Source organism: Ixodes scapularis, unplaced genomic scaffold, assembly GCF_016920785.2.
Source record: "Ixodes scapularis isolate PalLabHiFi unplaced genomic scaffold, ASM1692078v2 PGA_scaffold12__126_contigs__length_90152505, whole genome shotgun sequence".
Lineage (NCBI taxonomy): Eukaryota > Metazoa > Arthropoda > Arachnida > Ixodida > Ixodidae > Ixodes > Ixodes scapularis.
The window spans coordinates 11,908,128-11,933,764 of record NW_024609838.1 but is presented as its reverse complement, the minus strand read 5'-3'; the positions used below and the strand labels follow the sequence as shown (position 1 = coordinate 11,933,764).

The 25,637-nt window shown below is 43.1% G+C and overlaps 1 protein-coding gene across 1 annotated transcript in view; it reads right to left on the bottom strand.

Moving 5' to 3' along the window:
* LOC115311742 (twitchin) overlaps window positions 1–25,637 on the bottom strand; it is a 224,392-nt gene that overhangs the window by 122,216 nt on the left and 76,539 nt on the right. Inside the window, exons 22-35 of the mRNA XM_042289324.1 lie at window positions 18,862–18,968; window positions 17,511–17,629; window positions 16,588–16,824; window positions 15,935–15,974; window positions 15,296–15,389; window positions 12,580–12,678; window positions 9,435–9,705; window positions 7,933–8,072; window positions 4,975–5,116; window positions 4,340–4,481; window positions 3,552–3,676; window positions 3,338–3,476; window positions 2,991–3,121; window positions 2,472–2,558 (exon numbers count right to left, since the gene is read on the bottom strand). Of these exons, the coding sequence (XP_042145258.1) occupies window positions 2,472–2,558; window positions 2,991–3,121; window positions 3,338–3,476; window positions 3,552–3,676; window positions 4,340–4,481; window positions 4,975–5,116; window positions 7,933–8,072; window positions 9,435–9,705; window positions 12,580–12,678; window positions 15,296–15,389; window positions 15,935–15,974; window positions 16,588–16,824; window positions 17,511–17,629; window positions 18,862–18,968 (1,873 nt within the window). The remainder of the gene's footprint in view (window positions 1–2,471; window positions 2,559–2,990; window positions 3,122–3,337; window positions 3,477–3,551; window positions 3,677–4,339; window positions 4,482–4,974; window positions 5,117–7,932; window positions 8,073–9,434; window positions 9,706–12,579; window positions 12,679–15,295; window positions 15,390–15,934; window positions 15,975–16,587; window positions 16,825–17,510; window positions 17,630–18,861; window positions 18,969–25,637) is intronic.

The following is a 25,637-nucleotide window of genomic DNA, read 5'->3' as shown; positions in this document are numbered from 1 at the left end:
ATGTAATTGAGTTATTCCTATAACTACATACGATTAAGTGGAAACCCTGGTCTTGAAAAGTGAAAATTGCAAAAGTATATTCTTTTCTATTTTCTTAGTCTGTAAGTCAGAAAAACATAATTTCTAATTACTTCACCCAGGAAGTGCACGTCTATATACTTAGGTCGATTCAAAGTTTCCTATTTAGGCTGTTTACGAGCATGTCTTGAAAAGCTTTTCTTCTTTTCTCGGAATTCCTTTTTTCGTCACGACACAAAGTTTTGACCATGGTATCTTTGAATCCAGAATTTCTATCTGAATACTTTTTCGGGGTTGGATACCTTATACACCAACTCATGTTTACAAACAAACCGGAGCGCCCGGAGCGCCCCTAGCGGACGCCACCGGCGCCGCGCATGCGCGATGGGGGTGTGGGCAAAAAGCTCGCCGTCGCCCATAAACAAACCATTGAAATGCGATGTTGTCGGCGCCGGTGCGAGTCCCCGCGCTCTTTTTCGCGTTGGAACTGGTGATTCTACGTCCTCCTAACGATGTCTGACTACTTGAGCAGCGTCAGCAAAATTAGCGAGGCTCGTTACACCGCAAAAACTTCGCGTGAATAATCTGACATGCGGCGATTCATTCCGCGTGGACGCCGCAGAACGTACGCTAAAGCCTGATTCGCATGATGAGATTTCGCTCAGAATTCTCAGTCGCGACGCCGCTCGTGCTGCAAAAGCGTGAACCGTAGCTGAGTTGGTCGACGACGATACTGAAAATCGCAAGCAGAATCGGACCAACTGAATTAGGCATAACAACAAGTCGGTGTTGGTCACTGGTAACAATGACCAACATCTCCTTGTATTTACTGTTTACATCCAGCCTGCTTACCAACCTTCAAATGTATGTCTTTTGAGGCCTGCACTCATTTCTTATCGCAACTACCGGGCCAACATTTGGTCTACGGACCGGCGTCGTCTAAGAGAGCAGACGACAAGCAGAAACGTTTGAAAGAGCAGACGACAATTCGAACAATCAAGCGGCCGTTTGAACTTGAAGACGCACTGAACGTAGTCCGCAGGTGGTCCGCACAACTTGATGGTTTTCTGTCGTTCATGTTGAACAAAACAAATAAATCTGATGACCACAAGTATCCGTGAATTCAACCCAAAGTGCTTCCCGCCCACGCTATCGTTGTCCGACGGCGTCTGCTTTTCCCTTTTCACAGCACATGTTCAGATTCTCGGACGAACCGAGCACGTGAAAACTGACCTTCAAACCTTTCTCGACTCTTCTGGTACGGCCCCAGTCCCGGTGTTTTGACAAGAAGGCATTTTTTTGTCTGGTTCCCTTCAAAACAACGCAGGAATACACGTCTGGCATGGGGACTTCTGCCCACAGCCCCAGACCGGAAGTGCGACCGACGCGCCACCACCGCGCCGTGACGTCACAGAGATGAGTTGGTGTATAAATCAAAGAGTACAACAAGACTAATATTTCTAAAAAATGTTAACTTTATAAAATTTTAAATGGTCCAAGGACTTTCATAACTTATTTCTAATTATCAGCAAAAAATGTCAATTCATAATTTCTCAAAATCTAAATGTTTGAGAAAATGATACTAAAATTATAAGAATAGTTTGGTTGCACTCTCTAATGTTTGTATAACATGCGAACATCCTTCGTGCAAAATTTCTTTATGAGGATATGGTAAAAAAGATGGCCAGAAACTATTGTTAAATGTTTTTGTTTTTTTAATAAATAGAAAAACAAAGATCTTATGTTCGTGCTTAGCATGAAAAATTATAGTAGATATAAGAATTTGATATAAACTGGATAAAAATTTCCAGCGTCTCTCCTGAAAGGGGCACTTAAAACGATTCTTCGATTGTCTGTTATTGGTCATAGTTGATTCTCAGGCCCTAGGCATTCTAAAAGTCTAAAAAGTACAGTAACACAATGCCAATTTCCCTATTAAAAACGCGATGAAAGGGGTGCGTCCCAACCTTTCATCTAATTTTTGATAGGGGAACTGGCGTCGCATGATTGCAATTTTTAAATTTTTAAGATGCTTAGGGCCCGCAGAATCAGTTCAGCTATGACCAAGAACAGACAATTGCAGAAGCATCTTTAGTGCCCCTTTAAGGCATTTACGTATGATAATGCAATATTATTAAGTTAAGTGCGATATAATCATAATGATTTATTTATAACACATATGACAAGCTACTAACATAACATAATATGATGCGGCTATTTATGATAATGTTATAATGCAACTAAGTTATTCGTGCAACATGACATGATTTAAGGTATTGAGATGATAATGGAAATTGATTAACTTATTTGTTTAACATAATATAACATATTCACTTTTTTGCAAGTTCAGCATATGTATCTATCAAATAAATATCAGGCCCAATTCTGACATGCTTAAAAATAACTTGGAAATTAAACGATGACGGGAGGAAATAAAAATTAATGTTTCTTACCGCTGTATGGGATTTCAATGGTGAGCGGTTTTCCAGTGTCACTTGTGTAGTCTGTCTTGTCAAGTTTGATCACTGGGGCTTTCTCGGCTGAAATGAGACGTGACAATAAAGCATCGGCCTTTATTTTTCTATCTAACGTCCAACAAACAGGCATTAAAGACACACCATAAACAAACCAAGAAACCCGCAAACAACACTCGGTTTTTTAGAAGTGCGGAAGAAATGTAATGTGGAGTGCAAGCTCGTCTGCTTCTTGCTTGGGGGTTGCGATGGCGTCAGAACGCCGAGCTCTTATTGGCTCGTTGAAAATAAATAGTGGGTAGACCTCGAGGCATCTAGCATTGAGGTCTACCCACTATGCTTCCAATCAAAGCCAATCAAAAGTCACCGTTGTTCTGACATCACTGCAATCCCTGTGCAAGCAGATGACCTGCTCTTTGCATGGAAGTCCGAATCCGTTTAGAAAGGTTGCCATAAAAGAATGCGTCACATGTCGTTGAGTGTCTCGAGCACACTTACCCTCGTTGATGGTCAGCTTACAAGCGCACTTGAGGTCCTTGCACTCGATGTGATAGTCACCGGTGTCGTCAAGTTCGCATTTATTGATGATCAGCTGGTGACGTCCGTCGTCAAGCATCTTGATGCTGATCCTGGTGACGAAAAAGAAATGGCAAATGGAGCGAATGAGTTATACTAGAGACATCAGTTATGGTAGTGGCTACCTAATTTTGGTCATCCTGAAAGGTAGCCGAACTATGCGTCAGAGCCGCAAAATGTGGGCCTTTGAGACTGCTGCTCGCAGTTGAGAAGAGTGGAATGGAAATACTAGAACCTGTCGAGCAAAACAGAAAGTGCGGCTGACGTACCTGTCAGATGCCTTGACCTCTTCTCCGTTCTTGAACCACTTCAGAGGAGCATGCCTGTCGAGCAGTTCAACCTCCAAGATGGCCTGCTCACGTTCCAAAGCAGTGACGTCCTTCAGTTTCTTCTGGAACTTGTTGGCCGCTGTACAGACAGGTCAACTTGTTGAATGAGGTCACGAAACGATGGAAGCGAAAGAATTAAGGGCTCAAGACTCACGCTCAACAAGGAGTTCTCCCATCGTATCGTCGGCGTTCGTCTTGCACGTGTACTGGCCCTCGTCCGTGATCTTGGCCTTCTTGATGACGACGCGACGTTTACGGCCTTCGGACAAGATCTCTCGGCTGCAAGAAATGTTCCATTCGCAAATTGTGAACAAAATAATAAAAAAAGAAAGCTCTTATGTTGCAAACTTGCCACACGAGAGGGAAAGCAATGGTTTGTTGTAAAGAATGCGTTTTTTGTGAGGCGATGCCAGAAGCAGTCAATTGGTTCTGTGACGCTGGACAAAGCGGCAGCACCAAAATATAAGGATTAAGAAAGCAGAGCGTGTCGGTCATTTTGCCGGACCTGTAGTCATTACATATCACCAACTGACCCAGCTTCATACCTTGCAACATAGCATTTGGCACCTCACGTCCCAGTCATACTGACCAGACAGACAGTATAAGTGCCTGACTGCTAACTTACACACCGAGAGAATGTGGACGACAACAGCAACAGGTGTGACTACACTGTGTGACACTGTTAGCGCAAACAAGGAATCGTCAACTTTTACTATACTTTTTTTTAAACTAAACAGCTGCCACAAAAATTACTCATGCGACAGAAAGTCCTCACTCAGGGCGGTAATCTAAGCGGTTTGGTGCCAATCAACACTCTGTCTGAGTAAAGCTCAGAAGGTGCCAACACCGTATTTGCGTTAACAGTGTCGTGCACTGGACACACCATGTCAATGAATGTTTTGAACTAATTTTTATGTTAATGACAACTTAAGAAATACTCACTGCTTGTCGCTCTTGAGCTCTTTTCCGTCCAAGAACCACTGCACCTTAGCCTCCCATTCGTCGACTTCGCACTCAAGGGTCACTGCTTCGTCTTCGTTGATCTTGAAGCTCTTCAGCCCCTTCATGAACTGGAACTTTTGCTCTGTCACAAATTGAAACAGACCACAAGAAAACCGGAGGTTACGAGGGAGAGAAAACTGGGCCAATAAAAGAAACAGCAGCTCGCAAAAGAAGAGTATTTTTATTTGTTTATTTAAACACACTGCAGGCCAAAAGGCCTGACAGATCCATAAATAAATATATTTAGAGCGTCTGGCTCTATTCTATGTTGCATTGATGCATCTCGAGCGTTGGCTGGAGGCCCGGCGTTCGGAAGACACGTCCTGCCTTTCTAATTCTGTCGTAACTACAGCATCCTTTCGTGACCAGATCACGTGTGCAGAGTAAAGCCTGCTACGGCAGGTGGCTGCTAAAATACCGACGAGGTAGTACTCATTCAGATCCCCATTCGGACGAAGCCAATTTCGTTTTCCATACCGTGACTACCGAGACACAAGCGACTGTCTCCGCGTACGAGGTACTTAAAGTGCAATGCGTCCCACGCCGGGGAGGGGTGAGGGGAAACTGGGCGTCACCTGTGATGGTCACTTTGGTGCTTGTTTTCTCCTCGCTGCTGATCCTACACTCGTAGACCCCCGTGTCTTCGAGGGTGCAGTCCTGGACGCGCAGGATCTTCTTTCCAAACTGGTCCTGGTCTATGATGTACTTGTCGCTGGTCTGCAAACATTATGGCCCACTTAGCATCGGAACTGACGAATACTAGTACGTAGTGCTCAGACTGCATGGTTAAAAGATAGCTTGACGGTGAATAATTTGTCGTGCTTATAAAGCACTAAAAACTTGTAACTGACAGAGTTCCAGCACGTGAGTGTGCAGAATATCAGATTAGGCTTTCCCAAACAGGCACAAAAAAACTGTCAAAAGCCCGAGATCCATGTTTTCGAAGTTATTTTCTGGGAAATTCAGAGGATGCTTCTAGAGCCGGGGTCTTCTAACGTTTAGGCTAGGAGGCCGGTTTAGGGACCTGTTTCAATCTCGAGGGCCAAAAATTTGATAAGACAATATCAATGAGAAAATACTACTGTCGAGGTCGGTTATAACAAAGTCAACGGGAATCAGAAATGACTTCGCCATATCCGCTATTTCGTTATAACTGAATTCGGTTATAATGATGTTCAAAAGGGAATGGGAAATCGTGATCGCTTTGCTGTAGTCGCTATTTTGTTATAACCAACTTCGTTATAACCGGTCTCGACAGTAAATAAACAAGCCTAGATAAGCCTTTAAATACAAAATTTTAAACTAGAGCAAAAATTGAAGAAGAAGGTGCGGTGGACATATATGCCCCATTTCAAGTGCAATATTTTACTATTTATGATATTACAAAATAATTGTGACCCTGAAAACTCACTGGACACAAATCAAAGAGCATAGGAACTTTGGCATATTTACATAGGGCAAAAGACAAATGAAAACGGTAGGTCATTTCAAATCACTATGGACAATATGCACGAGAACGCAAAAGAGTTTTGTCATAGTTAATAGGCAGATATGAAGGAGGGAACTATGAATAGTAATTCTGGTGATAACAATGTGCAATAAATATGGCAAGAGAATCCGCGTTTTGATGCAGTTTTCTAGACCTTTGCGAATACTGGATTTCGAGTTCAAAGCAAATTCGAAGCAAACAGTGATCTAGGCCGAACATTTTCTAATCGAATATTGAATAGTTTCTCCAAGCTTTTCACTACTGTGCCCTGCCTAAACAAAAACCCACCTGAATTCATAAAAGCTGTTTCTAAGCTTCCCACTTCTCCATATCTAAGCTAAGTTCATTTTAATCTAGCTATATTGATGAACTATGACCTCAGAAAGCACACTGTCTACATAAGAATGGCAAGTAAACAATTCATTTGACATTAAATTAAATCTATAGAGATGCCCAGCTATATCTAATTGAGGGGATTTATAAATCTTCTTGCAACTTGCAAATATCCTTCATTAAATTTAGAATTTGAGAAAATAAAGACAATCATGAATGATGAACGTAGGTTGTCAGGACATCTCTGCCTAACATATACTCTTGCCTAAAAGCCACAGTTTAATTTTAAGAATTTTACTGTAGTGTAGATTTCAACATTCACAAAGTTTCCTTTATTCTTTTTTTCATAGACCACGTGCGCACATGCACTCTCCTGCTTTGAAAGTGGGCTTTCCTCTTAAGAAGGGATTACAATATTGGTACTTTTCGAAGTGTTGATTGCGGCGGGCTAGCCCCCTCGAGCGCGCTTCTTACCGAGCACCAGTGTACTGTGGAAGAGCAACACCTGTGAAGAATGTGCTTCTTGCCGTGCACCAATGCACTGCGGAGGAGCAACACCCGCGGAAGCATGCTCCGCGGGTGTTGCTTCTTTGCAGTAGACCGGTGCTTGGCAAGAAGCACGCTCAACTGGCTAAGCTCGACGCGGTCAACACTTTGAAAAATATGAATATCAGAATTCATTTGAAAGGGGAATTTTGAATAGTGTATTATTCTAAATGTCTGTTTCGAAGATTAGAATATTTGCACAGCACTACAGTTTTCTCTTTCTTTCTGATATGTTCGTTAGAGCTTCAAGTATGTGTCGCAACGCCAATTTTTTTACGAGCGCTTATTTTTTGCATTGGTAGCAGCGGGCCACGGGCCGGGCGTCACTGGAAAGACCACCACAATTCGTGGGCTGGCCAGAATGCCTCCACAGGCCGGACCCAGCCAGCAGGTCAAGGTTCGGAAAAGCCTGTTTTAGAATATCAGCTTCTGTTCTGCTTTAATATCAGCTTTTGTAAAACACTCAGAGTTCTTTGGTTGCATTAATCTTCAAATTTCTCTAAAAACGCAGCACCCTCTTTTTTTTTCAGTTACGAGAGTTTTGCTTGAGGATATTCCACTCCAATTTGCTCGACCATCCAAAGCTACAAACTGGCCCAAGAGCTTTTAGCTCCGAACACAATCTGCTCTGTAAAAATTTGCACTTGTATTTTGACCTATCAATCAAACCATCATATGTGGAATCACATTTCATGAGGAATGCAGTGGACGCAAACTCTGGTCTCAGCCTTCCAGGCAAGCGATAATGGGTCTAAAATCGCCACATCCTCCTTTTGTACTGTTTGTTTTATTTCTTTTTCTTGTCATTTTCAGAGCTTTCACAGTTGGCTAAGTCTTCTCAAAGCCTCTCAGAGTCCTCCCTACTGCCTCTTCCATTTGCGTTTATTTTTGTTGTCATTCTTTTTCGCGCACAATTGTGTCGTAAGACCGGTGAAGCCCACAGCACAGGTGATTGACAGCCGGCCAACTAGGCCAAACTTCTTTCGACCTTGGCATGCTTCACTCACTTTTTTCAAGGTTAAGTCAGAGTTGGCTTTAGTAAGAATGCAATTCTGCATCGAGAACTGGTACGGTGACACTGAGACAACGACCGTCATTTAGACCCAAACCCAAGGCACACACAGAGCTGCCCCAGCTAGGAAACGCTGTTCGGAAAAGTACTCACTGCAATCTTCTTGTCGTCCTTGAGCCACTGCACTTTGGCCTTGTGGCTGTTGGTGGTGCATTCAAGCACCAGCTCCTTGGTGGAGTACTGCTCCGTCCGGGCCGGCAGCCTCTTGATGAACTTGTACACCGGGTCCGGGTCTGAAAGTGCCCACACGCTTCAGTCAGACTCGCCACAAGAAAAACATTAAAGTATTTATTTCTTTATTTATGTCAAATGATGTAACGTCATATGAAACCATGATGTGACACTGTGTTATGCGACTCGACTCACAGTATGTGGCTTGGTAACGTGACCACTGTCCCACTGATGATGCCACACGAACACCATCCTTTAAATTTGGCGGGCATATGAGAATGGCGAGAATGAATGGATATTTGCGCATTTGGCAAGACTCTAGGAGCTTTATGTTCTATGTGTATGGCTTGGTGTGTGTGTCAATAGGAGTGCCAAACTTAAGATGGTAGTGAGAGAGAGCCCCTTGGTAGACTGTATTCCCTGATGCATAGAAAGGTTGTATTTCAAGAGAAAATGCATGTTTCCTAGTCCAACCTCGTAGCTTGCAGCATATAGTTTGCAACTGCTAAAACTAATGAAGCATCATTATGAAGCTGGAGTGGTTCAGCTTATCTTTAAGGTGACGTGAAATGCAAGGTCAAGGTCAACAATACGGTAAGCTGCAGTGCCAAAAGTAGTGAACAACACCTGCAATGATACTTAAGGGGGTTTGCACAGGCACATACCACTAAAACTATTGAACCTCATAGACGCATTTCATGAAGTCCAACGATTCCAGCGTTTACCGCCTGGAGATCTTGTCTCAAATCCCCAAACCCTACATGCCAACAGAAATACCACAAGCACCGAGCCCACGTTTATAAAAACAAAGCGTGAATGTGTAGTATATTTGCTACTAAGCTAATGCAGTTCAAGGCTCAAAACTTTTCGAACCACTCCCAGAGTCCACATGCACAGAATGTGCATAATGTTTTTATGTTCCTCTACATATGACACCTCTTCCTGTTTTGCCCCTTTTAACACATTCTCAACATACTTTTAATCCGATGACCTACCTTGTTTTGCTGCCCCATCGTATGAGAAAATACTTTCAACATGGCTATATGCATTTGCGGTCATTCTTTTTTTGGATGTTTCTTAACTCTTTATGAGGCATTCAACAGCTCCTTAACAGTGCACCATGCCCAAGGAAGACAACACCTGCCAGCAACCACTGCAAAAACGTAGAAACAGCGTGCAAAAGACCGGGACCAAGTGGAAGGAGTAGGCGGCCACCACACGGGGAGAAGAAAGGCATATGACGTGAAACTGTTCATAGCTATGCGTTAAACGTTGGTGCGTGACCTGGTCTGTTTGTTTCTGTGATTAGGGTGCCCTTTCCTTGCGATATGCCACCCCCTAGTGCGTTCCTTACAAGCAATAATAGTACCTGTAAATAAACAAAAAAGACGAACAAGCTCAAACGCCAGAACCGCCGCACCCACCGTCCACTTCGAGGATGGCCGCGCAGCTGGTGTCGAGACAGGTGAGGGTGTAGCGCCCGGCGTCCTCCACGGTGGGGTTCATGATCTCGAGCACGTGCAGGTCTCCCTGGCTGGTCATGTGGTACTTCTTGCCCATGAAGATCTCCTGCCGGTTGCGGAACCACTTGCCCTTGATGCCGCTCTTGGAGAACACCGCCTGGAAGCGGGCAAGCTTGTCCCGGCCTTCTTTCACGTGCTCGTTCTCCAGCGGCTTCAGGAAGGCGTCCGGTTTCTGCGGGGACGACGTCGTGGAATCGCGATGACGAGGACGGTCACGTTCGTTCGAAATGTTGAGTTCGGCTTGCGCCGAACTCAACAACTCAACACCCCAAGAGCAACCAAACTTTCTTCCCAATTTTCTTGTGGGCTCCGCCATTTAGGTGCTTACCCAAGCAGCACGGATTTTGGCCAAGCAATGGCCAATGTCTGGCGATGGTCTTTTGGCCAGTGGCCAGAGAGTGGCCATTCATAGGCCAATGCTTGGCCGATGGCTGATGGCCAGTGGCCATTGGCCAGTGGCCAGATAAAGGCCAGTCACCGGCCAGTCTCTGGCCACTGTCTGGCCACTTGGCCAAGGACCATTGCCAGCCATTGGCCGATGACTGGCCAACTCTGTGTTGCTTGGGTAGTGGGCACAATTAACGAATGTTGCGATTTGTAAATCCGACTTCTTGCTTTGACAGCGTCATCCACTAGGTAGGAAAAACTAAGTATACAGTGCAGAAAACGCAGACTGCGAAGAACAGCAAACACGACAGGACAATGCTGTGTTTGTTCTTCATAGTCCCGAGTTTTGTTAGCTGTTTTCCCCATCATGTATAACGTCAACCCACTGGCCCAGTTCACCACCTTATCCAAGTATTCAGGGTGTTTGATTTCAGTTTGAACAAATTTTTTTAGAAATAAAAGGTGAGAGTTAGACATGTTCTGTCTCCACTTTGCATTTATCGGACCAAGTGGACATTAGATGAGGGTATGGTCATCATGGTAAGCTGACTATGGTAAACTAAAATCTTATCAACTTTTTATTCGTTTTCTTGGGTCCTGTTAGAATTGCAGTATTGAAGGCAATTACTATATTAGAGACCCAACCAATTTAAGGAATCTGCAAAAAGGAAATTATATTTTAGATATAATTCAATCAAAAAATGTTTTCATTTTTTTCTGGCTGTTTTAAAAATCGTGTTTAAAAATAGTGTCACAAGCCCTGCCCCCAATGATGCTTGTAAGAGTGACGTCGTCGTTTCAATCGTGTCATCACTATCTCGATGGCGTATCCTTGGTGGGTGCGCCGATGACACGAGTGACGACAGGGCCTAAAAGGCTCTGTAACCCTTCCAAGTGTCATTGTGGGCATGGCTTGATGCACTATTTTTGTGTAAAGATTTTAAAGCGGTACCAAGAAATGCAAAAATTTATTGATTAGTATCCTTAAAAAGAACATTACCTTATTTTCATAAATTCGTTAAATTGGTCTGCCCTCTAGTAGTAATTGGGTTCAATACTGCAATTCCTACATAACCCTAAGAAACAATACAGTCTAAGCTCATTATAACAGACCTGGTTACAACAGACATTTAGATATAACCTACCGATTCGTGAGGTTCGGTTGGTTTTCCTCTATGCACCATTGACTCAACTTCATACCTGCATACAACGTACTCCTTCTACAACAGACCAAAATCTTGGTCAAAATCAGTCTGTTATAACGAGCTTAGACTGTAATTAAAAATTTCACTAATTTAAGTTATTCAGTCAACTTAGCATGACAATTCTTTCCACTTCTAATGTCCGTCAAGCCTGATGAACACATGGTGAAGATTGCACTCGTCTTAACTCTCAACCCCTTTTTATTATCGATCTTTTAGAATTAAAATAATAACCATGTGGAAGTGTACCGCAATGCAAGAGCTGCAGCAGATTATAATGCAATTAAATGCAAAGGCGCAACCAAGCTGGATACTCTGCCCTCAAAAACAATGCTCCATTTAATGCCAAATGCGTTGAGGCACATCAAAAATTAGCCGGAGCTTTGTTTTAGCGGGTGCCAGTCTTTAAAAAAGGGCATCGACAAATGTTCCTCCATTTCCCTGACGTAAAAAAAAATAAAATGTTTAAGGGTTCAAAACTGGGCTAGTGGCTAAGCATTTATTCTGGCTAAAAAGTTAACAAAATAACAGGACAAAGCAGAGAACGAACACGACAGACAAGCGCTCTTGTCTGTCGTGTTTGTTCTCTACTTCGTCATTGTCTTTTATGCGTCTTTTAACCAGAATGAATTAAATGTTTGTGGTGAGTGGCATACTGACGACATTTTTTCTTTGGGAATTTCAAAGTGAAGCTTTTCAGCAGTTCTTACATTGCAAAAGACTACAATTAGACATTCTTTAGTGGTGGGCACATTAAAAAAATGTTGTGCACTGCAAGTATTACACATGAACAACACCAACATGAAACAAAGCACAGTTGACAGACATGTACCATGGTACAGAACAAACATACGTTAAACACACAACATTGACATGTTCAAAGCCCATCTAGGGATCCCACAAGTGCAGTCAAACCTCGTTAATAGAAAGAGCTATTTAATTCAGATGTAGACTGATGCTGTTTGTATTGACGAAGGTACCTTGACTACAATATGATGCACAAAGGGGCTACTACCAGGGTTAGTCATATAGTTTTGCAACAAAAAGCAAACAAGGACAAAACAGGAGACGCAGCAGCAGATTTTTTGCACGTGCGCCACAAACAGCGTTGACACTTGAGTAGGAAAAGACTGAAAGACAATAAAAAAAAAACTGATAAAGAATCTTCTCGAAATAACAGCTCTCGATTAAAGTTTAAAACAAAATAGGAAAACCCGAAACGATACAGCCAAAGCAATATCGCGCTCCACTCGAAAGCAGTTAAAAGAAATATTGCTGCTCAGGAAAAGATGTTACGGGAGAGTAACCCAATAAACAGCCAAGCCGAGACAATCGGAAACAAGCAAAATGTGGCAGCTACGAGATGCCAACAGTCTGCCAACAACGATAAGCTCCTCAGCTCCGTGAAAAACGACAACGATGACGAACAACACCACGACACGATCCGATTGGCCAACCTCGCTGTTCCGACGCACGCTCTGCAGCGTCGGCCAATCAGGAATGAGGTCGGCGAGGGACAGGCGCCTATTGTCCCAGGGAGGGTGAGGATCCAACGTCTGACATGACGTGGCCGGAGAAGGACAAACGAGGGACAAACACAGGGCAAGGACATCAAACATCAGCGACGCTAGAAGTGCGTTCACATGTTGTCACACATCTAACGGGAATTGGTGAGGGCCACAATGTTGTGCAAGACCACCCGAAGTTGAATACTGACACCCCGCTTAGTATTCTGTCACTCGGTAGAAAATGGTTTAAGCTTATTGCTAGCAGAGATTAGAGGTTATAATAACTGGGAGATCCAAATTTAGTACTCAAATTCTTAAAATTGTGATAAAAACACGTCAAAATTCTGACTGCATTTCAGAAACTAGAGAGCAGAAGATTAGCTGTATGATAAGCCGCAACACAAAAAATGAGGTTTTACTGAATAAGCATAGCAACAACTGACATGTCAAAATCTTCATAAGCTATAAATCGGGCCGGCAAGACAACACTACTTTGCTCTGCTGTTAATCATGTGCTATAGAAAGACTGGCCCCTGTAGCATTAACTTAAATTACGAATACTTTGAGAGATATCAAACGTGCAAGGGCAGTATCATAAGCTTGCACATTGGAGCAAATCTATGTGCTGCTCGTGCCCGCTTTGCTACTTTTCAGCACTGCACAGGTACACAAAAGAGAAGCACTGACTCCAGGAACAGTCTGTGAGTGATTAAGAAGTTACTTATTCATCCTGAACCAGTATTTCAACTTTCAAACCAACACTTCAAGCTAAAATAAGGTCACTATTATAAACATGCAAAACTGTCGACGTATCTTCTTTCTTCAGAATCAATAGTCCGTCATTAGTTGGTGGCAAAACCCACAGGTGGATTTCGAGAAACCCCAAAACCGTTCCATTCGTGGCATTAGGGCAGTAAATTCTAGCCTGCACTTCCAGCAAGGAAAGGAGCACTTCAACACTGCTCTTGACCCACAAGTGAATTTCCCCACTAGCCAAAGCAAGGTGTCATTTGATTTGAAGGGTACAGTCATATTAATTTATCCACTCATCTACTGTACTTAATATCAAGCACTGCACTAGCAAATGGGGCACAACCTGCTCAAGGTACGTCTAATTGCAATTGTGCAGTCATACAATATGTAGACATGCATTCCAAATTCAGTGGGAGCAATCTTTGCTGGAACTAGTGCTGCAGCAAAGATTTCTCTGCAACGCTGCGAGAAACACAGAGAGACACGGCAACAAACAGAAAGGGGACTGTGGGAAGGGAAAACGAAAAGAAAACACAGAAACGAGAAGAGGGTAGCAGAGGAAAAGGTGCCATTTTGTGCACACTGACTTGAAAAAGGAGATAGTCTACCAAGACGTGCGAGCGCTCGAGGTCTTAAAATGAACAGGACGGGCATTAGCAGCGACAGAAGGAAGATAGCCCCTCAGAAAGTATGGGTGGTAGAGTTGCACCAATGAAGACGTGAGCAGCGAACAAGAAAGATTGAAGATGCAGACGCAACGTGACAGGCGTAGCATGATAGAGTGAAAGGAGGATGAGAAGGCCGATAGAAAGAAAGAGAGAGGGGCACAGGTTGTCCAACCTCCAGCTTCTCCTTAGGAACCTTGTGTAGCACTGGCCAATCGGGGATTAACTCTGCCAGCGATCGGCATCGGATGGTAGCGGAGGGTATCGTGAGTTCGTCTTCCTGTGTGAAGTGGGCGGCGTTGGGGGCCCCCATAGCAACGTGCCAAAGGATGAATGCTAGGACGAAGAAATGTTAAGAGGGAAAACGAGGCGAAATGGACATTTCGTGCGAGCCGACAATGGTGAAAATCGGCCCGGCTTGTAGTACAGTGGTAAAAAAACAAAACGAGTTGGAAGCAGTAACTAAAAAAAAAGGAAAAAAAAAGGCTTGATGTGGAAAAAAATTGCTCCGTGTGTTTCCCAAATGTGAAGAGGTTTGGCAAAAAGGAGGAAAAAAAGAAAGAAAGAAAAAGAAAGCCCAAAAGAAGGCCAGAAAAAGGAAGCCAGTGAGAAAATATGAAAGGCAAGTCAAAAGAGAAAACAGAACACAGAGGATCCCCAAAAGCGCCTGCGACGAAAAAGGACATTGGCACGTGTACACACACGCAAGCAAGGACAAAAACATAAAACCACAGAAAGAGACAAAAACACAAAACAAACACATATAACAAAAACAAGAGGTCGAGAGGCGCCCACGGTTTCACAAGATCTCCTGAAATAAATCCGAGACTCTGATCTGACACAGTACGGAAACACGTGACACTGGCCGTTTGAAAGCTAGGGCATTTTCACATACCTAAAATAACAAAAAAAATTTTTTTTATAAAGATTATGTAAGTGAAGCGCTCATTCCACACATTTTCATGCGCAAGTCATAAGACTTTACGGCAGGTATAAATTGCACCGACACATTAGCCGTGAATAGTTCTAACGTATCTGCCGTAAATTGTTACGTTACGTATCGCTACAGATTGAGGAATCCTCGCAGCTACCAATGCAGCTCTTGGTAACATCGGTTTTGGCACAAGAGTCGCTTCAGAGAACAGCTAACGAAGAAAAAAATTAACCATAAAATTAAGCCAATTGGAGTAATTCCAACTCTCACTTAGGCGAGGAAAACGAAATGCTGAATTGCACTGATACTTTACCGGCTTGCGGGGACCAATCTGTTCCTTTTCCTCCTCTCCTGCCTTGAGTTGCCAGTTGGGGTCATCCTTGCCCAGGCCCCATTTTGCGTATTGCCTGGGAAAGAGGTGCGACGCCATGAAATGCAGGCAATGTCCTGGTGCAGGCACTGTCCCAATGAAGGGATGGGACCCTAGTTAGACATTCTTAACGTGTCTGTCACAGAACTGGGCTGGGTACACAGCAGATTTCTGGTGCATGGACAAAAGCTTTATTAATTCTGTTTAATTTTCTAAAACAATTAAGGGTCCCATAATGCTGGCTCTTCTTATTAATCCACAAGTACTAAAATTAACCAGTTTCATTATTTGGCAGTTGTATTTAAGCTTAGTTCTGCCCCACTTCAAAACTACAACAACAAAAAAAAGTCACAAAAATTGTGATGTGACAAGTAACTTTAGAGATACAAATAGAGTGGGCTTTTGAATCGAGCTACCAGGCTGGAGCGTTAACAAAACATGCAGAAAGAATACATCTATAGAAACTAATGTTGGACAGCTTTTGAGACTTTGGAGACAACCAGCCTGTTAAGTGAAAACCACCCAGTTTTAAAAACCATCAAAACTTTAAAGCACACGAAAAGATAACAGAAGAACAAATACCTGTGTTTTAGCATAGCACGGAAATCCATGCCACTTTCATCTGGAAGATAAGGCGGAAAAGGAAGTGCTTACCAAAGGTTCCATAAAGCAAGTGCTCAATTTGGTTATGTAACAACAGCTGGAACTGGCTTGTGGACAAGCGGTGGAGAGCATTACCCACAGCGGCGCCAATTAATCTGTTCACTTTCTTCACCGGTGCTTGACTTTGAATAATTAGGATTGCAACAACACCTCTTTCGATATATTATGCTGCCTTTTCATGGACACTGATGCATTAATGGTATGGAATGCCAAGCATGCCAGTCAAAAACCCGCGCTAGGCACCATGGTTTTACAGCACGCCAGCCAAAATTGCAATTGACAGAGCAGATAGATGAACATAATATTTTTTACATCGTCCAGTATTGGTCTCTTGAAACGTAAATTGGTGCGCAGGTCTACCGGTGTATAGGCCTACCAAAATATAGGTTTACCGGCAAGCAGAGTATATTGTTGTGTCTTTTATTATGCCGATAGACTCTCAAGATAAAAACATAGTAGTGTACTAGAATTTTTGCTAGGGTAATATGCTGTAAACTCGTCCCTGAAGGATGCCTTCTAACGAGCACCCCATGAACGCGAGGCGCAAGAAGAGAGGATGGAGATGGACGCACCGGTGACGAAGAGGCTCATGGTGACGGAGTCTTCGCCGTGCTTGTTGTAGGCCACCACCTTGTACTTGCCCTCGTCGTTGGACTTGGCCTTGCGGATGCAGAAGCAGACGGTGTTCGTCTCACCGTCCGTGATCACGGCGTAGCGGCCGCCCTCGTATATCTCTCCCACGCCCTTGTAGAAGCGGAACTGCGGCACGGGGTTGCCTTCAACCTGCACCGACAGGTACGCCACACCACCTGCGATGGGAGAGGCAAAAAGTTTTCCCATGTTGTACGGAAGCACAGACATGGTTTGCGCGACCGCATCGCACGTGCCAATCCTGCTAAAATGAAGGGATGGTTAAAAAAAAAAACGAAAACACAGTAGTGTGAAGCATATTTTTGGTTTCTTTCGCTCGGCCTCCCATAATGATATCAGAAGTATGTCTGCCAACATTCTGAGGCAAACACCGAAAACCAGAGGGCCCACACAAAGCGCTAAGATTTGAGAAAACGTAATGGTCTTTAATGTGCGTCAATGTACGGCAAACAACCTAACATTTTTAAGTGTATTTTTATTATTTTTGTCCTACAGGCTTTGGGAACAAAGGAAATGCCTGAGAAATAAAAAAAAAAGACACAGCAACTAATGATAGCGAACTTCCTCCCAACTTTCTCACTAGCCACGACAGACACGAATCCGTCGCATAATAGAAGCTTTAGGACAGGGCTTTGTGAATAAGCTATGGCAGAGCCCCATGAACCCCCTCGCATAATATGAGCCAAAACACCAGATCCGGCCTATTTCTGCGTCCCTGGTCAATTTGTCAAAACTTCCGAAGGATGGGACCTCTACTTCGCGCTGCATTTCTAGGCCAGACCGCAGCTCCTTCAAGAACTGGCAAGTACGCCAAGGAGGATAGAAGAATAATACGGTATTCCACCTTCCACAGCGGTGATGTTCTCCTGGTAGTCGACGATGTTCGGAGGTCCCTCGTCCGTCTCTGGGATCGGACGAAGGGGAGTGGACGGTTTATCCACCTTCTCCTGCAGCTCCGAAACACTGCAGAAAACGGTGACACAGGCGAGTAAAAATGTAACCCTATAAAACTGTAAAAAAATCGAAACAAATCTATGGCTAATTGGTGACACATAATCACTGCATTATTGCCATATACTAATTTCGACTAAGTCAAGACTATTTCATCTCCCTATAGTTGGCGACAGGTTAAGAGTCCAGGGGAAGCTGCTCCCACCTCTGGGATGCTGGAGAGCAAACTGTCTCCTCTCCAGCGTCCGCTCAGCTAAAGTGGAAAGAGGTGGGAGGAGCTTCAACCTGCCACCTTAACCTGTCACCTTAATATTCCATCACGCAACTTGCACCATCACACAATCCACACAAAATGACAATTAAGAGTGGTTGGCCGTTTTTATTCACCACGAAACGCTTATTTTTCGTGTCATGATTGGACATCTTTATTACTTCAGTCAATTTCTGGAACTTAAGAGCTATTTGTCAACACCAGCTGTCCAACTTCTCGTTTACTTCATGTACTTCAAGTGGATTGTTGTAGTTTTCCATGAAGCCGAGGCTATTTAAGTGACTGATGTGTTTTTAACATTTCAATACGCGCCATTCCTAGAAAGGCAACTCTCGTCTCACACACGCAGATTTCACTACACTGCTAGTTTCGTTGAGTTATTTAGCCGAGCAACGAATCCGACAAGCACTTACAACCAGCGACCGAGTGCTTGCGCTAGCCGGGTCATATGCTGTGCAAAAACTTTATGCCCAATTGCTAGGCAATTGTACTGCATAACTGAATCGTTCTAACGTCACAAACGCTACGCAATACTCCCATTTTCCAGACGCCAGACGCCTATGTTCATGGCACTCTTCATCAAATACGTACTAGCTTAACGCCTACCATGTGTACGATCGATAGCTGTTCCTGGAATGAAGCGATACTAGCGCTAATCGGGCCGATAACCCTTTTGATCTTCCAGGGCTTTTCATACACTTAAGCTCCTCTCCGCCAATGCGCACAGGTGGTCGAGCACCTCCTCGCCTTTCTCTAAGGTCGCATGACCTCACCGTAAACCAATCAGCATTGAGCACCTCACTCCTTCTCTTTCACCCGTCAACCAATCAGTATAGAGCCTTGCAGCCACGCTTTTGTCCATACTCCACTTTTGGGCTTCACAAAATGTTGAACACAAAGCCAAAAAACGTTTCATGCTAAAAAAAAATTGATTTGCCTCTCCAAGTTCAAAAAAGAGCCAAAGAACACCGACCTGGCGCGTCGCATGTCGATGGAAGAGCGACGGCGTTGCCGCACCTCAACCATTTCGCCTGGACGCAGCTTCTTCATTTTGCCAGCCTCGTCGACCACCATGCCTTTCTGTTTTCCGGCATGGTGGGGGAGGGGGAGGGAAGAGGGGGGGTCGAAGAAAGGCGCGTTAGGATACGGTACGCTCTTTCTCGCACTCGCTTTTGCCATGCAAGTGCGAAAATCTGAAGTGCGCCTGAAATTTCGAGTTCTGTTTTCAGCCTGCTCTAGGGCACTCGAGGCCTGTTCATTCATGTGTCACAGCATTTCCTCAGCACTATTAGCGAACAGTAGAAATAGCACTGACCTTGCTGATGCAGTGCTAAGCTATGCGCACGTCAGCGCTGCATCAAAACTGTGAACCGGCCTTAGTGCTTGGCTATTTAATTCAGCAATAGAAGTGCCTCCATACCTCGCTGTGGTACACACTAACAATCTTTTTAGAGTGTGTTGCTAGAGAAAAGAAACGGAAGTAATAGCAAACGTTTACAGGCTATTTTATGTGCCTACATCGCTAGTTTCTGGAGAACATTTTTCGCAACTAGGTACAATGCTAAAACAGCACTCTTTTTTAACATTGGCATGATTAGGAAAATAGTAATTTTCACTCCTTAGTGCCGTAAACGAAAATTCCAGCTTTCTTCTAAATTCTAATACATGATAATAGCACTTGGTACAGTACATTCTCTGAAAATAAATTACGCCAATAAAGCCTGATACATTCTAAATTTATACGAAAGTATTGAAAAATAACTTTATGCCAAAAGAAACTGACATATTTTTAACATAAAGAAACACTGAGCATTGAAGCAATCAACACTCACGAACATACACCGAATCGTGCACATTTTAACATGGGAAGCATGCAGTCAGTTGCAAGCAGTTGCAAATGTGAGGACATGTTGAAGCAGACACAAGGAGGAACATGTGTGAACACATTTTAGACACTTTCCAGAAAGAGCATTGTGTTGGCATTTTTCTTTTCACAAATGTCAAAGCAATGGTTCGTTCGTACACATACCATCTTGGCGATGACTTTTGACAACAATGGCTGTTATGCGCAGGGCGAGGAAAAAAGAGGTAAGACATTGAGATCCACAACACGAGACGCAATTCTTGCACATTCTCGCAAGTATTTCGACAAACTTGCGTAACAAAGGTAGATTGATTGATGCACGATCATCAATGTAAAATTATAGGGCGGGCTTTGAAGAATAAACCCACAACGTTGATTGAGAAGCTCTCACAGGCATACAGGAAAAACAGCAACAGGCATTTAGGAAAGCTTTGGAATTAAATAAGACATAGGTTCCAAAACCGGTTTCCTAAGCACACACAGATTTCCCAGAGTAGCCTTTGGGGTTCCCTAGGCTCCAAAATATCCCTGACCATCCCTAAGTCTAGGGAAAAAGACCTTCCAGTTTAGGTTCAACCTAAACCTGAGCCACCCATTGATGCCTAACTACGAGCCAAACGCCTCATAGTATATATGCATTCTGGTTTACGAAGTCTGTAGGTTCCTAAACTCCTTTACTGCCTCAATGCCACTGAGATGGGGAGAGGTTCTTTGGCCATCAATCAAGGCAGATACTGCAGCTTTCTTAAAGGTGCACTAAAGACATTTCTGAGATTGTCTGTTCTTGGTGAAACCTTATCTTACTGGCTCCAAGTATCCTAGAAATTCAAAAACTATGCTTGTGCGACGTCTATTCCCCTACTTCGAATATGACAGAAGTTCGTACCATGCCCCTTTCTGAGCGGAAAGATCTGGAGCACAGTTTGGAATGGAAAGCGCCGAATTAACAAGGACGAAGAAGGGGGCAGAGACGAAGCGTATTCACAACTGAAGGTTTATTGAAAACAACATTGACTATTAATACCGTCTATCGGGGTGTTGGCTCAAAAAGAAAAACCCTTTATCAGTTAAGTGCAGTGACGGCGCACTAATACACAGACTCACCCCTTGCTCTCTTATGCGGAATGCCTCGTGTATTTCTCGCACTGTTTTGTTTTCGTATCTGCCCAGAACTGTTGTTTTTTCCAATTCCGGGCCACATGGGCACCTATCACAATGCACCGCAAGATTGCCCGACGGGGACTGTTTGACTGACCAGGCATGTTCTCTAACCCTTTCATTTATGCAACGCCCCATTTGGCCCACATACGATTTCCCGCAACTCAATGGTATGTTATACACCACTGACGTTGCACATAGAGTGTTGCACATGAAGTGTTGCACACTCCATGTGCAACACGAGGCATTCCGCATAAGAAAGCAAGGGGTGAGTCTGTGTATTAGTGCGCCGTCACTGCACTTAACTGATAAAGAGCTTTTCTTTTTGAGCCAACACCCCGATAGATGGTATTAATAGTCAATGTTGTTTTCAATAAACCTTCAGTTGTGAGTGCACTTCGTCTCTGTCCCCTTCTTCGTCCTTGTTCATTCGGCGCTTTCCATTCAAAGATGTACCAACTAGCCTATTTATCTATTTTACTACTGGAGCACAGAATCCAGCGGAGGCACCGGCGGCGTGACAACGGGTGCGCGTCAGCCAATCGCAAGTTGCCTTTCTGAGAGAGGCAGCTTGCGACTGGCTGGCACATATCACATTTTTAGCAGGGATATAGACGTTGCACAAGCATAATTTTTGAATTTCTAGGATGCTTGGAGCCTGTAAGATAAGTTATCACCAAGAACAGTCAATTTCAGAAACGTCTTTAGTGTACCTTTAAGATTCACCTTGTATATAATATAGTGCTCTGAAAATATTCGAAATTTCGTATAATACACTCTTAAATATTCACTTCGAGATGAACTCAGATATTCAAGTGCTTTGAAGTGTTAATTGTGGCAAGTTAGGCTTCTTACCGAGCACACGAGCGCTGCGGAGAAGCTACACCCACGAAAGTAAGCTCCAATAATTTTTGCTTCTCCACAGAGCATCGGTGCTCGGTAAGAAGTGCACTCAACGGGGTAAACCGCCGCGGTCAACACTTGGAAAGGTATGAATATCGCAGTTGCAAGCTGAGGAATAAAGCACACTTTCAAAGCAGGATGGTGTGGGCGCACGCCTGGTGCATTTAAAATGAAACAGAAGCTTTGAGAATGTTGACATCCACATTGCAGTAAACTTTTCAAGACTGAACTGTGACTGTTTTGCAAGACTATATAGTAGGCAGAGACGCCCTCAAACCCTGCATTCATCGCACGTGATTCTTTTTTTCAAACTCAAGATTGAAGGAAGGGTATTTACATATAGCAGGATTCGTAAATCCACTTGATTAAGTATAGCTGGGCATCTTTATAAGTTTAATTTTATGTCAAATCCATCATTCACTTGCCCTCCCAAGGCATCATACCTTCTTAGGTCACTGTTCATAAATATAGCTAGATTAAAATAAGCTTATAAATGAACAAGTGGAGGCTTGGGAACAATCTACAAGAGTTTAGCCGGGTTTTCATTTAAGCATGATGCAACAACAGTGAAAGGCTTGGAGAAACTAAGTATTCGATATTCAATTTGAAAATATTCTGCCAAAATCACTACTCGCTTTGAATTTGCATTGAACTCAAAATCTACTATTCACACATGACTAATATGATATCATCAAATAATCACCATCACTTAATGTGACACTGTGGGCCTCCATGGCACAGCTGTTGCACTTCATGCAGTACCGTGGCTGTATTGAGCCAATAAAGATTATTATCACTATAGAAAAGTTTGAGAACCCTTAAATAAGAAACAGCGCGATCCAAATGAGGTCACGTCCCAAACATTGAAAAAGGCTTTTTTTTTTTTTTCTCCCATGCAAAGTGTGAGTAATTCCCCAAAAGTTTAAATTGCAATTTTTTGGGGGTCGCGACTCAACAAGAGAAACACACCTGCTAGGAAGATAACATTGCGCCATTGTTCGAACCTGTCAAGGCAAAAGGAGCCCGTGACAGGTTCCGCATGGCTTTTACCGTTTTCACTGGAAATGATCAAGACAAAAAGTTCTTGCTGTTGATTTATACAATATAAATATTCTGTAATTTCACAACCCCCCCCCCCCCCTCAACCCCCCATTTGGCCTGGTTCGTTGTCAACCGCAAAGTTCACTTATGAAACAAAGTTTGGTGATCCTAGTAATCACAGAGATAAAATCAATACTTTCAAAGCCACGAGCCACCTGACTACCTGGTCCCAATGTTGCTTTGATGATCCTCTGCTAGAAGCAAGAACTATTATGATCCAACCCAACCCAATTTTCAACTGAACTTGAAGCTCACAGGGGGAGATCAAAAGCAGTGCATAGGTTAAGATAAACCCCAAAAACACTGTTATCGGGAAAAGTTTCTCCGTGCTAGCAAGTGCAGTGCCAAAGCCAGCTGAAGCTTAAAGGACCATTGTAACAAAGTTAGAGCACCATTTCACTAATGGTAATCAACACATAATTGGAAACTTTGGATAATGTCTGCCAGTTATTCCTTATGTCCAATAGGTTGTTAAATATCAAGACAGATGATGCAGCAGCTGAAAAGACACACCTAAGGGGAAACACTGGTCCTTAACGTTTTTTGTCATTTCTGATCTAGTTAATACTACATTTTCGCATCTAAAGTTATTTTGTTGAGCAAAAAACATAAGCTAAAATATTTCTATCATAGTTTTCAAGAAAACTACAACTTCATTAGAAATGTTTCTGCCCAACTTTTTTATAATAATTTCATCAAAACAATATGGCATAAAGTATGTCAGCATGTTCTAAAAACAGTAGGATGTGGAACCAAGCCATTTTCATAGTTTTAGGGTTAATCTAAAAAAGGTTATCACAGGTTGACTTTTTTATGATAAATAAAAATGAGTTATAAAAATCCTTGCCAATTAGAAATTCTGATTTATGCAGTATTATATCCTGAAAAACTATTCACGTCCAAGTTCTAGATCCAAAACACCGTGGGCAAAACTTTGTGTTGTGACGAAAAAAAATTTATTCTGAGAAAACAGGAAAAGTTTTCCAAAACATGCTTACAAACAGCCTGGATATGAAACTTTGAACCAATTTAACGACTACTTAAATGTGCCTTTCCTGAGTGTAGCACTTCTTACGATACATGTTGTTTGCCACTGTTAAATCGAGAAAAAAAATTTTTAAATAACTTTTTTTGGTATGTGCTTTTAAGACTAGGGTCTTTTGCTTAAAAAAAAGGGAAGACCAAAAGCCACAGCAGATTGTACGACTAATCCCAGAATGCCACACAGCTGCATCAGTTGTCTAAATGTTTAACAATTTTTCTTAATAGATTTTTTATTGAAGTGACAGTGCTCACGCAAAATTATCCCATTCATCGCACCCGCCACGCCAAAGGGCATGAAAAACTTCACTCTTTGTTTCCCACTCAGTGACATATGAGCAATACCATCTGATTGGGCAGGTTGGTAACGCATTAACGTGATTGCAGTACCTATCAGATCCTGATTTGAAACTTACAGGAATAAAGCATACAAACCTAATGTGCCATCTGGTGGGTGGCAATAACATAAAAAGTATGCTGTCACTTCTGCAAGTCTTTCTTGCTTGTGGGTCCACTTAGCTCCCCAAGAAGTGCCAAAAATGTAAACAACAGAGGCTTAAAATGGTACCACTGTTGAATGGTGTCGAACAGTTTTTATGCTTAGTGCACTTATATATTAATTTAGTACTAGCAACAGTGAACAGCGGTTAATTTACAGATAATACTGAGAAAAAAAATCAACTTACGCCACTGCTGCCCAATATAAGAACAGAAAGATATTTGTGCATATAATTGAACTATCGTCACAAATGCTAAGAGTTGTGTTCGACCTCAAACCTAGAAAATAGCCGGAAGTATTTTAATTTGAGCGACAAAGTAAGCTATTGTAATATCCGATTAAGCTGGAGGCTATGCTTGAGTCTTTCACAACCAATTACCAGTAATCAATAGAACATGCTTGGCAGCGTACTTGTTCAAGCTGTTGCAATGGTCCTCCAAATAAAGCTTGCTCAAAGTGCGCGAGCCGCAATTTTGCCACCAAAAACGTCAAATCGGAGAAAAGACACCCAGACAGCCGAGAGACGGGCACCAAAAATGTCTCGAAGACAGGGTCAAGGGTTCTCGCTTGCAGAAACAAAACGTAAAAACTCAAAGTGAAAGTCGAATTCACACGCAAAAAAAAACAAAAAAACTAAGAGACGATTGAAAAGCGGGAAATAGCAGCGGCACAACAGCAAAAACCTTTCCGCCGTTTTGCGGCCCCCCCGTCACCGGATGAAAAATGAGGAGAGCAGGGTCAAAAATAACTCGCGCTGGAGCTTAAAAAATTTAAGGGGGCCAGGGAGCAGTCTGTGGCAGCAGGCCCCCAGCCAAACAGCTCCGAAAAACTGGGATGCCTGTGTTGAGGTGGTAAAAAACAGATATGTTTCGTTTCTGACTGTGGTGTGCTGAGGGAAGAAGAGCCACAGTAGGAAAAGCGTACATTCAGCGAAGGGACGTTCCAAAATAGCCGGTGGGGAGGGTTTGATCAATGGCAATAAGGAAAAAAGAGAAAAAGAAAAGACGTGTGGGGAGGCGGGTGGAAGAGTCAGAAAACCAAGAAGGAAACGAAACACAAAACAAGGATTATGGAAGAAGAAAAAAAAAAATTATTGAAGCCATTCGAGGGAAAAACGAGGAATGGCTCATTGGAAAAAAGACACAGCAGGCTCCCATGCATTCTCACGGCTAATAAGGTGACA